At 42.9% G+C, this 13,437-nt stretch overlaps 1 protein-coding gene across 2 annotated transcripts in view; it reads right to left on the reverse strand.

Annotated features, from left to right (window-relative positions):
- SRBD1 (S1 RNA binding domain 1) overlaps positions 1 to 13,437 on the reverse strand; it is a 193,008-nt gene that overhangs the window by 23,142 nt on the left and 156,429 nt on the right. For both annotated transcript variants that reach the window (XM_066611811.1, XM_066611813.1), the window contains exons 17-19: positions 9,362 to 9,468; positions 7,699 to 7,875; positions 4,943 to 5,095 (exon numbers count right to left, since the gene is read on the reverse strand). In XM_066611811.1, the coding sequence (XP_066467908.1) occupies positions 4,943 to 5,095; positions 7,699 to 7,875; positions 9,362 to 9,468 (437 nt within the window). The remainder of the gene's footprint in view (positions 1 to 4,942; positions 5,096 to 7,698; positions 7,876 to 9,361; positions 9,469 to 13,437) is intronic.

Here is a 13,437-nt window from a genome sequence, read left to right on the forward strand (position 1 = left end):
TGTGGATATGCCTCCCCAAGCAACAGACAGAAGAATTACACAAATAAAGGCCAAAATATGGCTTGTCAAACCACTGGGCATTTTGCTCATTTAAATGAGAAAAGTCTTTTCTAAGCCCCATGTTATAGAAAAACTGGATTTGAAATACTTCTCCTGATCCTTTCATGCCCTGCTAAATAGCAAGGCGCTGCTCAAAGCTACAGAATATCATGGGGGGCCCTCTCTATATCCAAGTACACTTGTAAGGATTATGTGTTTGCTTCAGCACAAATAAATGTGGTAATATTCAACTGCATTAACACCCATTTTATTTCCCCATAATTGGTTATAAAGAATTCTGCACCTACTGCTAGCATCATAAAAGAATAAATTGCAAAAGCAATGTAAACATATGAATGGAAAGAGAAGGGAAGTAACACAGAAGTGTCATTACTTTAGGCAGACATTTCATTTGCAAGCGCTTGAATATTATTATGCACCCAAAAATAATAAGATACAAGAAACCTTTATTGGCATATTTAAGGGCATATTTAAGGGTATATTTAAGGGCAGGAGGTCTGGCTCAGTTGTTAGAGCTGCCGCTTTGTATGCCTGAAGATCTGAGGCTGCCAGTTCAAAACAACCGGAAGTAACTGAGAACTGACGACACGCTGATATACTGATGAGCTGACCCTAGGTGGCAGAGAAGAGTTGCCATCAAGTGGAGGGTGGGAGGCAAAGGGCCAGAGAGAGACCAGACCAGGAAGGAATCCAGCTGGAAGGAGGAGTTCTATGAAAGACTAGAACTATTCAATTGTAAAAATCCCTATGGGGGTTTAGAACAGCCTGCCTATGTAAACTGCCTTGGATTAAAGTCTGAGGAGAAATCTGACGACCAAAGAAAGGTGGTATATAAATACCTGTATAAATAAATATATAAATATTTAAAATCCAAGCAGTATAAAAGAAAAGATTGGATTGAGGGATACATGAATCAGACAGTTCACCTCCAACCATGACCAACCAGGCCTTGCTGCCACATATCAACCATTTGTTACCATCATAGAAATGCATCTCTTAATTATCATATTTATATATTTGGCCACCACCCCAGAAAGCTCTTCATTTACCCCACTAAGTATGTATATAATTTTATTCTGGTCATTCCAACCCCAGAGAGCAGCGAAGATCTGCAATAAGCAAGTTATATGAAGATCCTGATATATATAATAATATATGATAGAGTGTTTCTATGTTACCCAGCCTGCATGGGCAAACTCTGTCTGCAGCTGGACTTCCTCCATATCTTCCAAATAGCTGCTCAGATGGAATGACATTACATTTCGCTAAGGTAAACGCCCTTCGTTCTTGGGGGCATTCCAAGAAATCAAAATACATAGGCCTCCTTCCAGGTAGAACAGAAAGATGAAGATGTAATAGAGAGTAGATTTTGAAGGCATTGCTATGAAGGTCCTGCTGCTCGATGTCAAGGAGCCTTTGTTTCAAGGCTCTATAAGTCTGTGCTGAGGGTGATGGGTAACAAGTCTGAGGAGAGCCCCATAGAGCAGAATTTTTTACTCAATAGAATTAAACCTGGGAAAAGTGGGGAAACGGGTAAGAAACCCCATATCAGGCTAGCTTGATCTGACTACACTCTAAGCCAATATCTAAAAGTCCTAAGCCATGCCAGGGTTTCCAATCTGTGCTGTCCTGCTTCCAAAGAAAGAGCTGCATAGGCTACACAGCATGGCACCCCTAGGATCTTATGTAAAAACATCGCCTGCAGTCTCTTGATTGTGCAATCAAGGGCCGATAACCAAACTGGAATTCCATATAAGAGTTGGGAGATAGTTTTAGCATTAAAGACCAGCAGTGCAGCTGGGACATAAGAGTTACCCCTGGTCAAATGGAAGCGCATGATCGCTTGGGTTGTAACCTTGGCTAAATTCACTGCCATTTTGCAATGTGTAGCCTAAGAATGCTTATGGTGGAAATAAATCCCTAAGTATTTGAACTCTTTTACCTGTTCAATAACCTTTCCTTCAAAAGACTAATTGAGAAGTTTCCGAGATTTGCCAAATACAACTATCTTAGATTTGTCAAAATTTAGGTGTAGCTCATTTTTCTTAAGATAGTCAATACAGCAGGTTATCAAACGTCTTAGACCTACCCTCAAAGTTGACAGTAAAATCATGTTGTCAGCATATAAGAGAAGTGGTATATGATTGGAGCCTATTTTGGGGCTGTGGGCATTGCTCTCTTTTATTGAGGTTGTTTATAAATAAGTTAAACAAAGTTGGAGCCAGAATGCAACCCTGTTTCACCCCCTTATTAACAGGAATTGGCTCTGAAAGGTCACCTCTGAGGGAGACTCTTACTTGGCAACTATTATCTGAATATAACTTCCTAATTAGTATGAGGAGTCTTCTATCCATTCCCAACAAAAATAATAAGCAAACAATAAGCACAAATCCTAACGAAGATTCTCAAAGTACAAACTATAAAAATTGTCAATTAGTAGAAGCCCAGTCTGACCACTAAGGCCCTAAAACCTAATTTGGAATTTTCTGGAAACAACTGAAGTGTTTGAAAGAGGGCATTTATTTGAAATATTTCTATGGACACATCACTGTTCAAGAGTGGCTTGCAAATCCAATACGAACAACCTAAGCAATATTGGTCACGTAAGAGTATTGTTTCCCTTTATAAACAACGGCCAAGTAGAAAGAGGATCATGATCAGAGTGTGCCGTTAGGATGGGTTAACTTTTCCCTTCTACTTTTGTCCTGACAAAAGTCACACACATGTCCACCAAAGCTATTTGACTTCGGATGGAAGTTACTATGGGCATGAAAGATGACCACCTTCTTGAGACAAAAAATTGATGAGTGGGGATTTTCATTGGAACCACAGCACAAGGGTTAACTCCCCACTCCACATCCTCTAGTAGTCTTAATTCTGATTGCCCTCCATGATTGCTATATTTACAACATAAAAATTAACATGCACGTCCAATTTGCTTGTTTTAATATGTAGTTTGAACCTAAAACACAGAAGAGTCATAGGAAACTCAGGTGAAATAAACTTTTAGGCCAAATTCAAACCAAAGAGATAAGAACACTAAACAGTCCTTGCCTGGCACCTCAACAATAACAAATGATTGCACTGCGTAAACATCCCTGGAAAGGATTTCCCAGAGATTTGCGCTACTGCAGAAAAGGCGCTATTTCTGCTCACAACCCACCTCACTTTCAAAGGTAACAGCAAGGAGGTGAAAAACTTTCAGAGGGAAAGGAAAGACAGAGATATAGTGAGGGAGGGGTTACATATGGGGGAATATGGGCAACTGAGAGATCAAGAGCTTGACAGGGAAGACATAAAGCAGTGAACAACAATGACATTGAGAGGCAATCATGGGATAAGAACACTTGACATTGCTTTAATTTGCTAGGGTATAATGCTGCATGTATAAATATACATGTGTATATTTTTGAACACATTTATAAATATGTGCAATGAATGCACAAAAATTAAACAGTGTAATGGATGCATCAAATTACTATACCATAGCTTAATGGATATATCAACTTCCAGAAAGTTGCTAGCAGTACTTTTTTTGTGGAAAAAAAGGTGCAGGAACTCACAACTTGTTAATCCTTTATTTATTTATTTATTTATAAACCTTTTTTTATTGGAGAAATAAAATATTTTTATGTGCTTCCCCCCTAAAGATGAACTTACTTCTGAGTAGACATGCATAGGACTGGGCTGTCAATCTCCACATCCCCTCCCCCCGGCTACTTTTTCTACACATGGGGAAAAATACTGTACAGGTGCACTTGTAGCGTGTAGTATGCAGTGTGGCACTACTTCGAGGAGAGGAAGCAGTGAATGGATTCCAAAAAATGGCTTACATGAGTTCCATGTAGTAAAATTACTCTAAGCAACTGTGGGAGTAAGAACAAAAAAGGAATTCTTACATGAGAGGAGTCCTTAGGTGCACATAGAAACAGCTATGTTTGCAAACAAGCGATTAAATATGGTTTAATTCAGGTATCAGAATACTCTGCGTCTTTGGGAAGGCGCTTGGCATGCAATTGTATGTTCTCTGCTGTCCTGAGCAGCTGCTTTGCATTGCTGGAGAGGAGCTGCAAACGCTGGCTGGTGGAGGGCATGCTTGTGGGGGAAGGACGAGGAAGATCTCTGGCAAGGCTGGACAGCATGTTGTACACACGTAGAATCCCTTTTCACCTGCCCTTAGCATGTGAAAACGGGTGCAGATATATATCTCTGCCAGGATTAAGAGCCCAATCCTAGGTATGTCTACTCTGAAGTAAGTCTCGTTCTAGTCAATGGAGCTTACTCCCAGGAAAGTGCCTAGGATTGCAGCCTAAGAGCCCAATCCTATGCATGACTACTCAGAAGTCCACTTTAGTGAATGGGGCTTACTGTGGATAGGATGGCAGCCTTAGAGTACAATCCTATGCCTGTCTATTCTGCCTCTGTTTTGCTCCCCGCCCTCCTGGAATGCCTCCGAAGGGGAGGGGCCCCTGCAAAAAGGTGCCGGAACTCCGCCCCCCCCACGTTCCATTAGAAAAAAAGCCCTGGTTGCTAGGTTATCACATTAAAACTTGAAAATTTAGCACTCTATTGCAGTGAATTGAAGTTCCAATGCAGGGAGAGGCTGATTTGATTTTTTTTTTTTAGCAAGGAAGGCTCTGTGTGCAAGTGAATGGGGATTCCTGGTTGCACATGCAAGTCATTCCCCAAAACCGAAGAAAATGGAAGTTGAAAACAGCTTTGGATCATAGCCTAAGACAGCTAACCTCACCGCCACTGCAGCATAAGCCTTATTAAATTCAACGTTCGGCTCCCCAGATTTTTCCGCTATCCTGGAAAAACGACGGGTTCCCAGTTTCAAAGTCAAACTAGCAAACTGTAGGCCCATTGTATTATTGCTTACCTCATTGCAATATTATACGATTCTGGGTGGATGCAAGTTTGATCCAAAGGATTTGGATGCTGAACGGTGCTTACTGCCGCTTTGTTTTTCTTTTTACCCTGTTTCTCATTTGTGGCTGCTTTATGACCCTCAGCTGCAAGCTCGCCCTGTTGACTGATGACCAAAATCATGAGAGAAAGAGAAAGATACAGTTATCATGAAAAGAATGTCTCTGAAATGCACATTTCACTACCCACCCCACAGAGCAGGACTAAGTCATGGGCAATCTGCTTCTGCCAAGTTTAAAAATAGGAATTTTCCTACCAATTGCTAGAATCATAAATGAGAAAATCCAAAGCAAGGTTCATCATTAACCACACTTTTCTGTCTATGAATTCTGTCTATGAATGTGAATGTGCAAATATCATAACCACCTTGCAGCTGTTTTGTTAGCCTCATTTGAAAGGTTTCTGGAATTAAACTGGGCAGAAACAGCCTTTTCAGGGAGGGCCTCATAGCTCAGTGAGAGTACATGGTTTTCATAGATCAGGCCCACAGTTCAGTCTACAATATCTCCAGTTAAAAGAGTTCCAGATTACAGATTAGAAAGCCTTGTACCTGAGAACCCAGACAGGGTGGTCAGTCATCCTGGACAGTCCTAGTTAGATGAACTAATGGTCTGACAGTATAAATTGACTCCACACCTTTTCTTGAATTTCCTCACACTTCCATCTTCCCTGCTAATCTCACAGTCCCTGAAGGTCTGTAGCTTCTCTGCAGCCTCTTGTATGATGCTCCAGTGTTGCTTTTTAACCACACTACAACAGATGGGTGTACAGCCATTGCCAGCTTATATCCTCACTCAATTTTTATGGCCTCTCACATTAGATTCAAATACAATTTTGGACTGGCAAGCACGAGAGCATCTATTAAATATGTGATTTGGAATGAGGGTCAGAGTTCACACCCTTGGCCTTACAACCAGCTCTTTCCTCCTATTGCTCTAGGTAGCAGCCTCCTAGCTCTTATCTTTCCATCTAACTCTCTGGCTCTCAGGTATTAATCTCTATCCAGCATGTTTTTAGGTTGGCCTTCAAAGTATCTTTATATCTATGGATGGGTCAGCCTTTAAAATGTGCTTGCATTCTCAGTTTCAAACTCAGCTGCAATTGCTATTACGTTTCTGTTCCATTTAACAACTAATTCAATTCTCATTTGGGGTTTCTTCCACTGGAAGTGATGAGAATGTTTATTATTACATACAATCACAACTTGCCAGAGAACGTCTGCGGCAGGCCAAGGTCAAAATAGCGTTGTAAGGACACAGCAGCATGCTGAAAGTTTTAGGTGTTACAAGGAAGAGCTTGTGACTAATCACAGCATGTGGATGGAGCAGTGCAGAGGAAGAGGTTTTTCTCCATTCCTCCCCCAGTGCACCTGCCTTCTCTGGTAGGCTCTTCTGCAAGTTGGCATCCCTCCTTTAGGTGAGCATTCACCTAAAGGTGAGCAAATAGGTTAGCATACATATAGGTGAGCACTCACAAATTGCCTGACCTTATAGACCTAGGACCACTGCAGCCATGTAATGTATTTTCTACAGCTGCAATGTTTCATTTATTAATCAAGGTGCAGCGCAATCCTAACCGCATATTAGGCTGGTGCAAGTCCATTGCACGAGGCTTGGAGGGTCACAAATGTGCCGTAAAGCACGTTTGAGCCTCCTCATGAGCAAGCTGCGGCAGCGCACAGAGGTACAATGGCACACGGAGGCGGAATCCAGGGTCCGTGGCGGCTTGTGGGGCAAGCCTTGCGGCTGCTGAGCTGGGCCAACGCAAGGCTCTGGGGTGGGCGGGGAGAAGGCAGAAGGGAGGTGTTCCGGGGCAGGGGGAGGGCGGGCACTTGACAGCCCCGGGGGCGGGTGGATGGGGAGCAGGAGGTAGGACTCGGACCCAGCAATTATGCTGGATCCCAACCCCATTCCTCAAGCAGAGCGGAGTGGCTTCAAGCTGCTCCACTCCCCTCGGACTTGCACCACCTCAGGAGGTGGTGCAAGTCTGAGGAGTTCCATTGGGGCCAGGGTGGTTTACCTGGAGGTAAGAGGAAATGTTTCCGGTTACCTCTGGCTGAGCCACTTTGGGCATCTATCCTGCGCTAGGCTTGCCTGTTCCAGCGCAAGATAGGATTGCACCCTTAAAAACATTTTGATAGACTAAAAAAATCTGTTAATAGGTAAAGTATAAATGTTGATCATGGGTCCGCAGATGTTTATGAAATTATTTTTTTTATTATTTTGAAATTATTTTTAAGACAATGAACTTAATTCTTGTAAGAAGTATAAATGACAAGTGCTGCCTTAAAGGAGGCATAAACTCCGAACTGAAAGAAAAAGGAGCATGAGTTCACACTTGCTACATGTACAGATTCTACAAACAAGAAAGTTGATCTTTTTCTGGATTTTTTTTCTTCATATGCAATATTGATTTAGTCAACAAACACTCATTAATAAATAGACAAAAACATAAAATTAAAATCAGTGAAGACTTCTTATCAGGAATTTTTTGAAAAGAATGTGCTCTGTGTCACAATTTGGAGACAGAGACTCAGGGCAAGAAAGGAAACATTTTCAGTCTATTAGTACTCTCTGTTTTACTAGACCACTTCCTCTGAGCAGAAGCTGAGTGATGCTCTGCATGATTCATGTGGCAGCTACCTAAACACATAAGTGGGAAAGCAGTGACTCCATAATCTGTTGTCCACATCACACCTCAATACATTACCTGCAAAAAGTTCTGATGTACTCTTGGTTGATTCTGATAAAGCCAGCACACTGCTGAAAAGACTTTGGACCCAGACCTTTGACATCCCTGAGCTGCTCCCGATTGACAAATGAGCCGTTCTTCTCTCGCCATTCAATTATATTTTTGGCCCTATTGGCATTTAGTCCTGCAATGTGTCTAAGAAGCAGAGAGACAAGAAAGTCAGTGTTTCATAGAATTATAGAATCATAGAGTTGGAAGAGGCCTAACAGGAAATCTAGTCCAACCCCCTGCCTTGATCAGGTGTCACAAACCTAGGCATATACAGCTGCGGGCACACAGACCTCTGTTCACACAGACTCTTGAAAGCGCAGAATTTAGGGTGAAACAAACAGACACAGTTCCACACTCTTTTCCACTCATTCAATGAATGAACAATTAAAAGTGAGATCTGAGTCTCTGTCTCCTGCCTAATACACTAGACCACAGCCAGCCAAGCCCAGTTCTCTACCTCTGATCCTATTCCTGACAGAGAGCTTAAATATGTTCAATAATACATTAAAGGCGCAATCCTAACCCACTTTCCAGCACTGACATAAGGGCAATGCAGCTCCGAGGTAAGGGAACAAACATTCCTTTGCTTTGAGGAGGCCTTCGTGAGTGCCACCCAACTGCAGGATGCAGCACACATCCCATTGGTACAACTATGTCAGTGCTGGGAAGTTGGTTAGGATTTGGGTTTAAATCTATGTGTACATTGGTTCTGGACATTCCACCATGTTCTAGTATGACCAAGGGAAAGGCTTGATGGTTATTAATAGCTGGGGACATTAGAGACAGGAGGCAACATCTCATTGGATCACAGTGAGTTGTAGGTAGCAGAATACATGCATTGTGATCTGGGACACACTGCAAGCAGAGCAAAATCTGCTGCTCACTTCAGACACTGGGGGCACAATCCTATCTTGCACTGGAACAGGCAAGCCAGGAGGCCTGCGCTGTATCCAGTGCAGGATAGGTGCCCAAAGTGGCTCAGCCAGAGAAATATTTCCATTACCTGGCCCCTATGGGTCTGCTTGGACTTGTGCCACCTCCTGAAGTGGTGCAAGTCAGAGGAGCATGGAGCGGCTTAAAGCCACTCTGAGCTCCCTAGAAATGGGAGCTGGGATCCGGCATAACTGCCTGGTCCGAACCCCACCTCCTGCTCCCTGCCTGCCTGCCCACGGGGCCACCCACCGCCTGCCCACCCTGAAACGCCTCTCTCCCGCCTCGTCCCCGCCCACCCCAGAGCCCTGTGTCGGCCCAGCTGGGCCGACGCATGGCTCACCCCACAAGCCACCACGGAGCCTCTGTGCGCTTGGCGCAGTTTGCTCATGAGGAGGCTCAAACGTGCTTTACGGCAGTTAGGATTGCGCTGCACGATGAATAAAGTAAATGGACAGGCTTAGCCCTGTTGTTGCTGATGGAAGAAGGGACATGGTAGTGAATGTATAGGGCTCTTGACAAGAGGACTTGGAGGAAAGACTGAAACTTTCCTTCCCTTATCTTGTTGTCAGATCTGACAAGCCTTTAGCTAGGGCACTTGTTGCAAGATACACTTGAGAGATGCAGTATGGTTGAGTACCGGAAGCCCCGAGATCTCAATCCGTACAGTTACCAAAACAGGAAAGTATTCAAAACTCACCTTAATAGTATTTCTGAGCAGTTGTTAATATCAACTCCTACAAAGCTGACACACTCCTCCACCACACTGTCCAGAGTTGCTTTGAGCAAGGTCTGCGATACGTCATGCTGCAAGTTGGGGGGGGGGGGAGAGAAACAAGTGAGCAGTGTCGGATTACTGACATACAGAAACCACACAGAAATGAGAATTCCAGAGAACAGCAATTTTAATAAAACATTTGCTGGTATAATATCAACACGTGAAAGTGCCCAAGAGATGAACATCTGATGTATTGCCACTGTTTGTCCTGGACAGCTAGCTTAGCTTGCTTGAATTTATTTTCAAGCTGTCCTTTTTCACTTTGCAAGAACTCCAGTTAGGCGCCACATACATGACAGGCAGCCTATCATGTTTCTTCTCAAAAGAGAGAGAGAGAGAGAGAAACAACCGACCTAGACCGAGAAACCAGGTCTGTTTCATGTACTTTTCCTTCTCTTAAAACAAAATGAAATGAAGAGATCACCGCAATCTAGCTTATGCATGCTCCCTCCAATTTCTTAATTATAACACCAATTTTCATAGCAGAAAAGAATTCATTTACCATTCACTGCGAAAACACCCAACAACTGAAATATATTTTTTAATTTTTTTTTATTCAGAACATTTATACACTGCTTTTCTACAAATGAAAAAGGTATTTTCAAAGCAGTTTATAGAGCAAATGGAATGAAAAGCCTTCCTTCTCTCTTCCAGAGGGGCTCACAACTGAAAAAGGTGCAAGGGAGGCAGGAAAGGAAGAAGGAAGTTAAAGCAGGGGAAATAGGAAGAAGAACTATTTGATGTACATTTACTTAGATTTGCCAAGAAACCAGAACTGCCTCTCAAAGGGCTTATGAGAAACAGGGAGGTTGCGAGTCGTTTCCCTGCACCTCAGAACACCTCTGGACATGACCAGAAGGCACTTCCAGTCACATCTGGAGGTCCTCTGTGGGCCCTCTGTATGTGGGTTTGGAACCCGCATTCGGTCAAATCCATGGGTTCCAATCCTGTGGATAAGGAAGACCCACTGTACATACTCATGGCCCAATCCTACCTAATTCCCTGTGTGGCAATGCAAGAGTGCTGGCACAGGCTAGGCTGCATCCCACGGAAGGTTTTTGGCTGCTGGAAATTTCCGTGGGGTAAGGGGACATTTAGTAAGGATCGAACTGTTAATCAGAACTAACAAGACAAACTAGGTTTAAGTTGACCAAACAGGCAGATGTACTTCAATCATCTTTTTTTGTGCATAATGGAAAGGGCTACATGCAATTGTCCATGTGCACATGAAGCCTTTTTTCAGACACTCCTTCAGTCACTTTCATCCCCTGGTAAGCCACTCCCAGTGGAGGGTGACTTTCTGGAACATTCTGTGTGGTGTGAAGGGCTGTAACTAAAGTGCATCTTTTTAGATCTTATCGTCTATGTCATTTTGCTTTTGTTCGTTAAATAAACCAAAAAGAAACAAAATAGGGATCGCCCCTTCTGCGCACCACATACAAATGACAAGGGCACACAATAGACAGGACCCAAAGCCCTGTTTGCACTCTGAAACACTATCATATGTGCACATTATATGATTTCCAGCAGCAATCACTTCTCCTTGTGCTGAGAACCAATGGAAGATAGTTCCACAATGTTGGGGATCACTTTTCAGAGAGCATGAGAGAGATGCTCAAAGAGACCAGTTGGCTGGGTTTCGCTCCTGGACCATTACAATACTCCCTGAATATGGTGGTTGAACACCTTCTGAAAGATCTTCTCTTTGGACAGGCATCTAGCATTCAAGGTTAGACTAGCTGGGGTTTTATTTTATATGCTACTCCTTAAAATCTCTAAGCAGTTAGCCATCCCAAGTTCAGGGCTGAATGAAAACATAAGTAAGGATATAGTACTTGGGGATGAGAACAGACATGGGATACATTTCAGCCCTGTGGCAATCAAAAAGTCAAGCAAAGTAATTACCGTCATTGGGAAGATTGACAGCTCTTCGGCTACTGTTTTTGTGTTAATAATTCCTTTTCAGTTTTTTGGCATTTACTCTAGTTTCCAGAAGTTGCTTATGCTTTTCAAAAGCTGAAGTATTCCAAATCTACCTGAATCTTTGACAATAGAACACATGCACTTGAATCAATAATAATGTGAATTTTACTTCACAAAGCCAAGCAGCCTGAACGCTTTGCAAATGTAGGAGCTAATTCAATCACCATGTTGGCTTAGCTCAGGGGCTCTTATAAGTCACTCATATAAATCTGGGTTGATCTGCAGTGGTTTTGTGATGCATCTGTTCGGGACATCGTGCTGGCTTCAAGCCAAGATTTCAGCTTATTTCACCCAGTAGTTTGTTTTATCTTCTAAGTCACTGAGACCTTTTAAAGTTATTTTAACAAAATATGACATGCTACCAGCATCAACCTCCATATACACATATTTGTAATTCATTAAATTGTGGTTACGATCAGATCAGATCCCTAAGCTGTCTTCTAACAAGCCGCCATCCCTTTATCACATCACAGTTTATCAGATCTAAGCATACAATGACCATGACAAACAGCAAATGACGAGAGGCATATAATAGGCAAGCATTACACCCACACAAGGCCAAAATAATATCAAATGCTACTTATGTTCCTCATAAAGTCACTGTCATCTATGTACCATAATTCACACCTGGGTATTCTGCTACAATACGTTTTTTCCTCCAGAAGTCTTATTATCTGTTATTTGATTGCATGTTTGTATTCGGTTAGATCAGGGGTTCTCAAACTGTGGGTCGCAACCTGATGGTTGGTGAGTCGCAAAGCCTTAGCTCAGTGTTATTCAAATTGTGAGGCGCAGCTCCTAAGGCGGCGCCAGGAACTCAAAGGGGAGGCACGGGATGTCCTCTCTCAGCGATACAGTCACACCCCTGGGCAGAATACGAGCCCGTCTTCTGCACTTTTTTTAAAGTAGAAGAAACAGGAGTTGCTCAGCTGCTCCCTCTGAGTGACTGCAAGAGTGGCTGCCGCCGCCCCGCCCTCTTCTCCCTCCACTCCAAGGCTGCCGCCTTCTGTGATCGCTGCATGTTGTTTCCAAAGCTCTTCAACTCCAACCCCCATCTGGCAAGTACCAAGCATTCTCATTTTGCAGTCCTTGTCCTTGCTGACCGTCAGAAAGAAACCCTCCTTGAACCTTGTCTGGTTGGTTCCTAGTTCCCAGCCTGGGAGCGCTTCTCATCAAAGTGAAATCTCTCTTTTCAACCCCCTCCCTCTTCCACTCCCCCCTTTCAATCTCCAAACCTTCTCGCTTTCCTCCCTCTCCCCAAATAAAACGCTTCCTATTTTACCAGTCACCAGGGGTCTTAAAGTTGTTTCCATGCAGTTGGCAAAGGGGGGGGGGAAGAGAGAGAGAAGCACACACTTTACTTGACCAGGAGCAGAAAAAAGGTACGGTTTTTAAAGTGATTTCTTAATCATGTTTTTTGACTGAAGAGGAGAGGTTGTATTTTTAAAGTGATGAATCTTGCTATTTGAAGGGAATACTTATCAGCCATTGATGAAGTGATTGCCAGTTCAATTCTATCCACACTTTCCTGGGAGTAAGCCCCATTGACTCTAATGGGACTTACTTCTGAGTAAGCATGCATAGGATTGGGCTGTGCATCTCCTAGTATAGGAGACAAATCACCTTCCTAACCAAACCCTTATCTGCTCTGATATATTTTCATGGTCTATTTTTGTTTTCCCCACCAGCTGCTGGAAAAATTTAATTTCATTAAACTAATAAAGGGTTCAATCCAATCCAAGGAGAATGGGCGAAATGACTAGTTGGACTGGGGTCCACAGGGGTATGTGTGTGTAATGTTGGTCAGACTGGGTGTTCACAAAGTTCATTTGATAAAACAATTCTATTCGTATGCTTACAAAGTTAAAAAAATGAGTCTTCCTGGATCAGACAAAATCTACCTACTCCAGCATCCAGTCTCCAACAGTGATCAGCAGTTGATCATTTATAAAGCATGTATATTGCTGTGTATTAATAATATATTTTTAAGATCTGCATTAATGATATGATTAATA

Source organism: Tiliqua scincoides, chromosome 1 (genome assembly GCF_035046505.1).
Source record: "Tiliqua scincoides isolate rTilSci1 chromosome 1, rTilSci1.hap2, whole genome shotgun sequence".
NCBI classification, from domain to species: domain Eukaryota; kingdom Metazoa; phylum Chordata; class Lepidosauria; order Squamata; family Scincidae; genus Tiliqua; species Tiliqua scincoides.